General features: G+C 37.5%; 1 protein-coding gene across 1 annotated transcript; it reads right to left on the bottom strand.

Annotated features, from left to right (window-relative positions):
- Window positions 1–4603: 4603 nt before the first annotated feature.
- Window positions 4604–10759, bottom strand: LOC142616480 (exopolygalacturonase-like). Its single transcript, XM_075789328.1, has 3 exons — window positions 10601–10759; window positions 8066–8371; window positions 4604–4840 (listed from the first exon to the last, which is right to left on the bottom strand). The coding sequence occupies exons 1-3, from the start codon at window positions 10757–10759 to the stop codon at window positions 4604–4606; spliced, it is 702 nt and encodes a 233-aa protein (XP_075645443.1).
- Window positions 10760–11019: the final 260 nt, after the last annotated feature.

Here is an 11019-nt window from a genome sequence, read left to right as displayed (position 1 = left end):
AATCCACACACTAGGAGTCCGTGGGATTTTGTACCAAACATATTTCAAGAAGAAAATAACTTTTCATACCCTTATTCTTGGCGGCTTTAAAACTTAGACAATTCCTCTTCCAATGTCCTTTCTCACCACAATGGAAACACTTTCCTTTGGGCTTCTTTCCCTTATTGGCAACTCCTAAGGCAATCTGTTTACCCTCTTACTTAGTGAAGTCCTTCTTCTTTTTCTTCTTCTTACCCTTACCTTTTGACTTAGGTTGAGAAGTAGAAGCTTCACCAACATTGGCTTCAACACTAGAAGTACCAAGGATGCCTTCCGCCGCCACTAACTCATTCATTAATTCAGACAAATAATAAATCTTTTTCCATTCTCCATGCGAAGACGTCCATGTTTTCTTTAAGGAACTGGACGAGTCTCGTCTTCATCTCAGGACTCAAAGCCGTCCCTATTAAGGTTGTCTTTGCTGTTTCTCCTTCGACCAACTCCACTATCTCTAAGGCTTCCACCTTATCTTCTTCCCTCTCCTCGATCATCCATGTATGGTTTTCTTTTGTAGCTAACACTACCTAGTAGCATTCCCTGGCCAATACTTGATCTCCCTTTACTTCGCCTACACCGTTTTTCGTCGGGAACTTCACCTTCAAGCAATATGTGGAAGTGGCTGCCTTCTAGTGGTTGAGTGTGGGCCTTCCAATGATCACATTGTATGAAGAAGGGTAGTCTACTACAAGGAAATCTAGCTGACAGGTCAACTGTCGTGGATAAGACCTTATTAAGATACACTCTGTCTCCGCTGAAGCTGACAAGGGGGGACTAAAAAGGGCACAGTCTTTTTGGATCTAGCCTTAAAAGTTGAAAAGCAGAGAGATAGATGATGTCCGCAGAGCTACCATTGTCCACGAGAATTCTCCTGGTGTTGAACGCTTCTATCGTAAGCATTATGACCAAGGGGTCGTCATGAGGTTGATGACCAAGGGGTCGTCATGAGTGCGATCCTCGTCCTTTAGTGAGGTTTCACAATTGTCCTTTTCATCGTCCCTAGTCCTACTGGGCGCTCCCTTTTTTACAAACCTCTGCAATTTTCCTTTTCGTATGAGCTCCTCTATCTGCTCCTTCAAGTCTCTACGATCCTCTGTATAATGGCCATGATAATTATGGAAGCGGTAGTACTTCTTCCTATCACGTATGTTAGGTGACGAATGTAATGGCCTAGGCCATTTGAGGTAGTGCTCATCTTTAATCTGTGCCATAGTTTTGTCAACAGGCACAACCAAAGGAGTAAATTTTACCGTCTGAGGAGTTTTCTCGTCTTTCCCTTTATCCCCGTCATTAGTCTAACAATCTGGGCATTCCTTTTTTCCGTCCTCTCCAATCGTCCACTTTCCTTCCCTTTTCACTAGTTTTCCCTTCATCTTTTATCGCGGCTAAAGCATCTTCAGCATTCATGTACTTCTACGCCTTTAAGAGCATCTCGGCCATCGTTTTTGGAGGATTCTTTGCGAGTGAGACCATGAACTCCCGAGATTTCAATCTAGCTTTAAAGGTTGTCACCTGCACCTTGTCATCAACTTCGTCTACCTCCAAAGTTTCGTGGGTAAAGCGCTTTACGTACAACCTCAAGTCTTCTTCTCTCCCTGTTTGATGGTGAGTAGGTAGTCTACTGGCCTCCTCGGGTGTTGTCCCTCCATGAAGTGGCATAGGAAGAAACTGCTCAACTGTTTGAAGCTGTCAATGGACGAGGTGGGTAGCTTGGTCAACCATTCCCTCACAGCTCCTTTGAGAATGGTAGGGCAAGAGCGGCACAGTATTTCGTCGGGGCTGTTGGAGACCTAGTGTCGTCTTGAAAGTATTGAGAAGGTCTAAGGGATCCTTAAGCCTGTCAAACTGCACAAGCTGAGGCGGGTGAAACTTTGACGATACTGGGCATTCAAGAACTGCTGCCGTGAAGGGGGAATCTGTCGTCCGGATCCCGCAATACGCCCGATTGCATCCGCCAAAACTTAGCTTCTTCCAATGCTTCCCAGCAGCACCAAAACCTCACTTCACACTCAGAATAAGTGTGGTAAGTGTTTGGGCTATCAACCTCTCAAGGATATGGACATGGAAAGGTTGGAATATGAGAAAAACCACAAAGGATTGTGCAGATGATTGTGGGTATACAATCTCTAACTCTCAAGTGTGTTTGCTAGGATTTTTTCTCTGAAAGCACTCTTTACAATATCTGGGTATGTATAGTGTGAGTGAAGACCTGATGGACCAGATAAGCCAAAATAGCAAAACCGAATGTTTTGTGGGTATCTCGCAGGAAGGCCTTACCTACGAGTTACTTGCGTAAACTAGCTGTCACTAGATTGTCACGACTCTTCATATTACAGTCATGTGCTCTTCACATGGCTTACTTCACGGGAAGTTTACTCACGAGATACCCGTAAAAACCACTCCTTCTTCAATGCAAGCTTGAGTCTTCACACTCTCTCACACACACAACCCATACAAAGAAATCCCACATAAAATAAAGGGTAAACATGATTGAACAAAACTACAATCAAATTTGACATGGAATTAAAGCCAACACAAAATAGTTGTAAATAACAACTTTACAAGTTACTCTAATCTATGAGGTAACAGTTAAAAAATTTAATGAAATAAGGTTAAAAAGACTAAATAGAAGCTTAGAGCGCCACATAATAAGCATTGTTTTTAAATTTAAACCGGACCGTCCTGTTTGACCAGGTTATCTGGGATGATGCACATGTACGAAATGACATGGCTAAAATGTGGTACTTTGCTCATGTGGGAAATGTCATTTCTATGTGTGTTGTAGTAACTCATGGGCTTGCCATGTGGCTTGATTTCATTTTTTTATTGTTCATTGTTGATACATCATCAAATGAAAATTAACTGGATCACAAATATTTCATCATAATCAATCAAACAAATGCGAATACATCATAAAATTTTGATGTCTATAGCAGCATCTACAAGAGCTAGCCGAAGCGAGGAGATAAGTTTCCGAAACCGGCTGCAAGTACGGGAACATCATATGAGTATATAATGTATTGTAGCATCCTTTAATAGCAGAGCTTTTGAGTTGGGATTAGTCTCGTAGTGTTTTTTACAGTTTGGGGTTTTGCCCTATAAAGTCTTTGTGTGGGTGTGTATATTCTTCACTACATTGAAACGTTTGTCCATGAACAATGTCAAACTTGAATCTTGATTGCTTAACTATTCAGTTAATATTTGATTAAATTGATTAAAATAATCATTAAGCTGTTGTAAGGATCTAGCCTTGTTTCTTAATATTGTGTTAGAAGTGGCCCATTGGTTGCTATTGCATTTTGCAAATTGAAGTTTTGTTATTTTCAATCACAATCATTAGTAGTAGCTGAGTAGATAGTTATGTTTGCCTTGGAATGATGCAACATTCATATTTACAATTCAGGATATAATAATAATAGAATTCAATAATATGTAAATAGTACGTAAGTAGAACTGTTTTTTTGGATATCAAAATAATATTATTTAAAATGTAAAGGTTGTAGAGATTATATCAATGGGGATACTATTATATTTTTCATATTTTTCATATTTATCAATTTTATTTATGTAAACTTTATGCATATGCACAGGCCTAGATTGAATAGTTATGATTAATTTGCACTCAATTATCTTTGACCAACGCAAAAAAAAAAAAAAAAAAAAAAAAAAAAAAAAAAAAAAAAAAAAAAGAAAGTAAATGTAAATATTCGTTGTTTTGAATGAACCTTGATTCTCTTATTAAATGAAAGCTTGTTATGTCATTGAGCCACAAAAATATTGATAAAAGACAATAGTTAATGCAACAAACCATTTAGGTACGTACTTGAAATCTTTTAATTTCATTGTTAATCATTTTTTAGAATATGCCAATTAATCATCCGAAATTGCTTCATTTTAGTAAGAAAATTAAGTAAGTTTACTAAAATATTTATGTAATTGGGTTTTTTTTTCCTACCTTAATTTTTGCGTTGGTGGTATAATCAACTTCAATAATATGTGTTATATTTTTAGAAATAAAAGTGATTAATTTTTTTTTTTTTTTTGAGAATCAAAAGTGATTAAAATTTAGTTGTTATAGAAATAAATATTAAAAGTATACAATATTTAGAGAAACAACTTTGAATATATGACATCCGTTTTACAAGTTTTACATCTTATTGTCATTGAGGACTATGAGAGCAAGTTAATTCAGCATTAAAAACATGTGTGCAGATCAATTGAATGTTACCATATCATGAACACAAGCATTTATTTGGTGAAGAATAAAAAAAAATTACAAAGAGTCTAATAACAATTTTTGTTTTATTCCGAAATATCCCAGCTATAGTAACAGAACAAATACTATCTACAATAGCACTCTAGACCATGGTAGCTTTTAGTAAAAGCCTGAACTCAAACAACTCTAAAAATAACTATCCAACATTCCACAATTTCATTTAAATAAAGAAAAAGGGAACATGATAGACTGTAGTAAATGAAATTCTACTTAAAATAGAACTCATATAACCTATTTGCAAATAGTATTTCCCTATTCTGCATTGGTTACAATAGCTTGGGAGATACTTTATTATGTTTTGATGGTGCAAGCAGGAGGATTTTGCTTTCCCGAAAGGGTGGGCATGACATTAACACAAGTGGAAGTAGCAGATCCTCCAGCACCTTTGAATGTGAGATCAACGTCAGCAACTACCACTTGTTGGCATGGTACACTTTTACTGCAAATAAGCTGCACAGCTTCCTTTGTTGAAGAAGTGCCTCTAATGTTCTTGAAGCTAACATTGCTGATCTTAACTTTCGAGGGAGACTGAAAGCAAAACAAACAAACAAAAACCCACCCAAGAATTTAATATTAGTATCTGTAATTTGTTTTTCTTTTTTTAACTTTTAACATCAAAATGAGTTTATATATTTGTGATGTTTATAATAACCTTGTTTGAGCATTGACCGTTTGGGCAGTAGCCTTGATCAATGAGGATAGGATTGGCAACATTGTTCATGATAACATTCTCGAAATGCATATCAGAAGCAGTTCCAGGGGGGGAAGAAGGCCATGTTTTGATTCTAACACCATCTGTGACTCCACTAGGGAGTTAAGCAGCTGGAAGAAGCGAAATGGTGCCTTCAAAAATGCAACCAGCACAAAGATGGTGTTTCTCACCTCAACCTACCATTCCTAAGAGAAATAGTATGATACTTTGCTATGCAAGAAGAGCATTGTGAAGTTGAGTTGAAAAAATGTCTATCCTTAGCTCATTGAGCTGCTAGAGATGCTCCCAAATGTGCGACAAAATCGCTCCAACCTCCGGAAGCCATCCAAGAAGTGAAGGATTTAGAGGATGGAGGGAGAATCAACTTTCATTGTCCCTAGTCCTACTGGGCGCTCCCTTTTTTACAAACCTCTACAATTTTCCTTTTCATATGAGCTCCTCTATCTGCTCCTTCAAGTCTCTGCGATCCTCTGTGTAATGGCCATGATAATTATGGAAGCGGTAGTACTTCTTCCTATCACATACGTTAGGTAACGAATGTAATGGCCTAGGCCATTTGAGGTAGTGCTCATCTTTAATCTGCACCATAGTTTTGTCAACAGGCACAACCAAAGGAGTAAATTTTACCGTCTGACGAGTTTTCTCGTCTTTCCCTTTATTCCCGATGTTAGTCTAACAATCTGGGCATTCCTTTTTTTCGTCCTCTCCAATCGTCCACTTTCCTTCCCTTCTCACTAGTTTTCCCTTCATCTTTTATCGCAGCTAAAGCATCTTCAGCATTCATGTACTTCTACGCCTACAAGAGCATCTCGGCCATCATTTTTGGAGGATTCTTTGCGAGTGAGACCACGAACTCCCTAGATTTAAATCTAGCTTTAAAGGTTGTCAACTGCACCTTGTCATCAACTTTGTCTACCTCCAAAGTTTCGTGGGTGAAGCGCTTTACGTACAGCCTCAAGTCTTCTTCTCTCCCTGTTTGATGGTGAGTAGGTAGTCTGCTGGCCTCCTCGGGCGTTGTCCCTCCACGAAGTGGCATAGGAAGGAACTGCTCAACTGTTTGAAGCTGTCAATGGACGAGGTGGGTAGCTTGGTGAACCATTCCCTCGCAGCTCCTTTGAGAATGGTAGGGAAAGAGCGGCACAGTATTTCTTCAGGGGGCTGTTGGAGACCTAGTGTCGTCTTGAAAGTATTGAGATGGTCTAAGGGATCCTTAAGCCTGTCAAACTGCTCAAGCTGAGGCAGGTGAAACTTTGACGATACTGGGCATTCAAGAACTGCTGCCGTGAAGGGGGAATCTGTCGTCCTGACCATCCTGTCCAAGCTTTGATCCGTTTTTTCTTTAATAGCGTTCCTCAGTTTGTCCATTTCCTTCTTCATTTCCCGAAGAAGCTTTGAGCTCGGTTCATTTGGAGTGGCTGGCCTTCGACGATAGCTTCGTCCCTAGCTATCCCCCTCGTCTTCCTAATTGTCTCTGGACCGGTTGGCTTCCTATTGGAGTCGCTGCCTCATCTCTTGGATTTTTCTGGTGAGTTCTTCCACACTAGCTATAAGTGCTTGGATCTGTGGAGCCAGTGTTGCAGGATTTTGGTTGGACTCCATCTGGACTTAGAAAATGATTGGAACTATGCTTTCCAACCTTAGTGCGAAAATGTCGCTCCCACAAACGGCGCCGAACTGATGATGTATAAATTGTCAGTCAAGTTGGTTCGTCCAGATGGTGCTAAGCCTTCGTCACTACTCCTGCAAACATGGAATGAAGGTTCTCTTAAGGTGGACACCGGTGTGGTGCCTGCCACAACGTCTCCAATGCTAAAATCAGAATATAGAAATCTTGAGAGAAATAAGAAAGTTCTAAATACCAAAGTTATCTGTGTAAAAGTATTTTTTTGGGCGAAAATTATGTACCTTTTGTGCTTCTAATGAGTATGTATATATAGCTTTGTGGTTGCATGTACAATAAAGTCTTGGGATATAATTTATAAATAAGGCCTAGAGTGCAACTATATTTATATAGTGGTATTAAATATAGTTAATGGTAATTTTGGACTTGTCAATAGTTGACAAAAAAGCCCAAGGCCCATTGGAGCTAGTGTCTTATTGGTCCCTTTTGGTCTCACTCCAAGCCACACACTTAAGCCCAATTGGAAAGGCCTAAAAGGCCAACCAAATTAGATAATCAGTTAGATACAAAGGGAGAAACATACAAAATTTTCTGTAGAGAATTGAAAGAACACTATTGCGAAGTGGTGTAAACAGTGTTAGACACTTTGACATTCTCCCTTTGGAACTGATTGAGAGACCATACATCTTGGGCGTTAGTGGAATTGGAGTGAAGATTGAAAGTGTTCCCAAGTGCTTCTGATCTTTGGTTTTGAAATTCACCGCTCCAACGTACACTCTCTTGTTCTTAAATTCTAAAACTTACATAGTTCATGTTATGGATTGTGTATGAAGTAGATCCGTTAAATTTTCGCTGTGTATGTTTTGTATGTGATGCAAACACCTGATTATCCAACACTCACAACAATAAACAAGCATATAATCTCTCGTTCTCCGTATATTCTCGTTCTTTGAATTACTATATTATAAAAATTACAAATATATATCAATGAATGTTGTCGGTACTACTTCAACAATATAATATAAAAAATTCTTTCTAGACCAAACAATTTGTCACAATTTGATGTTATATGTGAGTATGATTGTTGAACCATCACTTTCACCTTTAACCACCACTTTTTCTCCATTACACAGTTGCACAAGTTAGGGTCATGGCGCAAAAGTTATGTCCATATTTTGTAAATGGACTTTCTCATATATAAATTTTGAATTTTCTTTTTTGGTGAGTTGTGACACCTCACTAGATAAAGCTTACATCAAATTACTAATAATATGATAATATCCTTAACATCATTAAAGGAATAAGTGCTTGAATTAGTATTTCGTGATGATTATAGTTCTTAAAGTTGTAGTGTCTGTATATATCTACATAAAAATAATGGAAATTTATATGCTAATTATTAAGATTGATGAAATCTTACGATAGGAAGGTTTTTGCAGCCGGACTCTTTGTCACAATTATTTTTTTTCCATGCTGTTTGTCCTTTGCCATCAAAAATTCCACTACACGACACGGTGAGACCGTCGATACGTTCAAAAGAAACCCAAAAGTCTTTACCCTTGAAGGAGGCATCATCTAATGGGGCCTCTAGGGTGCCTTGAAGGTTAAACTCAATAGCACCTTTGCATGGACCTAAGAAAGTCACTCCACCTAGTTTGTATGTCCCCGCCGAAATCACAACTTTACTTCCCTTTGCGCACGCAGCTGTCCAAGCTTTTGTCAAAGCCTAATAAACACGTAATGATAAATCAAAATTAGTATATTACAATCATTTTTCATGTTAATGTTGTATCATCTGGTCAGGACACCGAATAGCTTTTAGTGTAAGCAGAGATTGAAACCGAGTTCTTTTATTTGACATTAAAAGACTTTACTAGTTAAGTTAACTAGAACCCACTTTTCATGTTAATTAGGTATAGTTAATTGTGCTACACATATTTATACCTGGGTGATATCAGCATTAGGTTGTCCTCCATATGATTTAACATCAAAGACTTGCACGGCACTGGTGGATGCCAACAAAAATAGCAAGGAAATTGTTACAATGCTCAAATTCTTTCCCATATTATTTCTCTGCTATTGCCAATTTGTTGTATGGTATGACGGTTTCCCTATATGGTTTGAAGCTATTTATACTGTAGTACCTGAGTTCATCACCATTAAAGCCATCCAACTGATATTAACTAATTTTATGCATGGTTGTTAAGAACTCTCTAATTTACAATTCAACTTCTATACTATTATTAGCTTTCGTGCTTCCTCCTTCACTAATTAATTAATAGTTTATCGTTATAATCAAACAGTTGATGACCAGCTAAGATTTAATCAATTTCATTGACCATGGAAGGATAAATTTTTAACTCTATGATTGTATTACGCTAATAACTCCAAAAGATTATAACATGTCTTTTTTTTGGTCCATTATTCTATAAGATAAGATTATTACTACAATCTATCACCCTAACTTCTTAGCCTTAAATGGCAAGCTCTTAGCTACCTGAAATTTGTTCATTTTCTCCGTGATGCAAATTGAATACTTGCCGTTAGAGTGGGGGGAAAAAGTCTAGAAAAATGACCACCTACAAAAACTCTCCAAATTTTGTATAGGCAGCATGGCCGTCTACAGTGTAAAATAGGAAATAAAGAAAAAACTATGTTGGAGAAGCTGAACTCACCTTTTCAATTATTATATTTATCATTATTACTATAATTAGTTCACAAATCTTTGTCAATTATTATATTCTAGCCGGTAACCCATGCAACTGCATAATCCTTTTTATCTAAATAAGAAATTTGATAATTATGATAACCAACGAAGATTTATTATAATCGTAATGCCAAGAATATTGTAGTTTTGTCACCTTTTGAGTATTTTTAAAGAAAATATTTAGGGTTTAAATTCTCTCTTCTCTATTGCAACTATTGAATCATAAACAAAAGAAATCAACAAATACTTTCAATTGTCTTTCTTAGAATTTAGAAGTTTGAAATTGGAAACATTTTTTGGTTCTTAAAGTAGATACTAAGAGACTAAGATTGTCTATCTATGGGATTTTAGTATGTAGAATACAAAAGATCTGCCGACTTACCCTCCTTAATTTTCTAACCATGAAAACGTTTGGCAGTTGATCACTACATGTTAGGCTTATTACACTATTTCACCATTATTTTGTTGTCATATCATTACACCGTGTTATTAACAAAAACAAAGAAAAATTAATTGTTAATTGTTTTTGGCTTTTCTAAAGGGCGCTCATTTTATTTGTTTGGATAGTACAAATAATCGAGTTTATTATGAGTTTTTTTTTTTCTTTCTTTTGTGGGTTGAGACTATTAGGTGATCTATAAACGCACTAGCAACGGGATGTAAAAAAAACACATATTTTACATCCTCAAACGCTATTTTATCTATTTTACTATCCTATTTTACAACTCACCTTACATTCTTGTTTCTATTTCTACATATATCATAATAAAATAATATATATTACACATTCAAATTATATTTTAAAAAATCTATTTTTCTCTCTTCTCTCCCGTCTCTCTATTCTACACAACAACTCTTCCCCATTCCTATCTACCAACATCACCCACAACCCGTAAAAAAATAAGAATAAAAAACAATTGAACCACGACTAGAAACCCAGCAAAACACCAAGACCCACCACCATAGGCTCAACAAAACACCTTGACCCACCACCATTCACACGGCAAACAACTAAGATCCACCCAAAAAGCCTATACCAAACCCACCGAACCACCACTACAGCATCACCAGACATCACAACAAACCACCAAACCCACAAAATCAACCAAAACCAGCCATCCAAAACCACCACCAACTATCACAAGAAACCACCAAAATGCACAAATCAACCAAAACTCACCACCAGCACCACCATCATAGATTTGAAATTCAATCTTGATGTAAATCCATTAAACCCACCCTCCAAACCTCAATCAAAATCCCAAAGAGATCAGAAGAGGAGAAGTCGAACCCATCCCCACCACCATGAACCTGCAAAGCAAAACCCATCAAACCCATGCCCACCCAAAGCCGATCAAACTCACGCCCATCAAACCCATTAAACCCACCCACCATCGGCACCACCATCGCCAAAACACCCCTTCACAACAAACGTACCCATTGCAAAAACCACCACAATCGACACCACCACTGTCACGACCCATTAAACCCGCCCACCATCAGCACCACCATACTCTCCACGCCAATCTCCACAAACCCACACTCTCCATGTTGATTTTCACTGCTCCACATGTTGGGGTTTATGCCCTAAAACCCAATTTATTGGCATGTATTTAATAATAAAATTGTTTAATTATATGAGACTATCTATAAATGAACTAAGACAG

This window comes from Castanea sativa, chromosome 11 (assembly GCF_040712315.1).
Source record: "Castanea sativa cultivar Marrone di Chiusa Pesio chromosome 11, ASM4071231v1".
Taxonomy (NCBI): domain Eukaryota; kingdom Viridiplantae; phylum Streptophyta; class Magnoliopsida; order Fagales; family Fagaceae; genus Castanea; species Castanea sativa.
The sequence above is the reverse complement of the archived record's forward strand: the minus strand, read 5'-3'. Positions and strand labels throughout refer to the sequence as shown.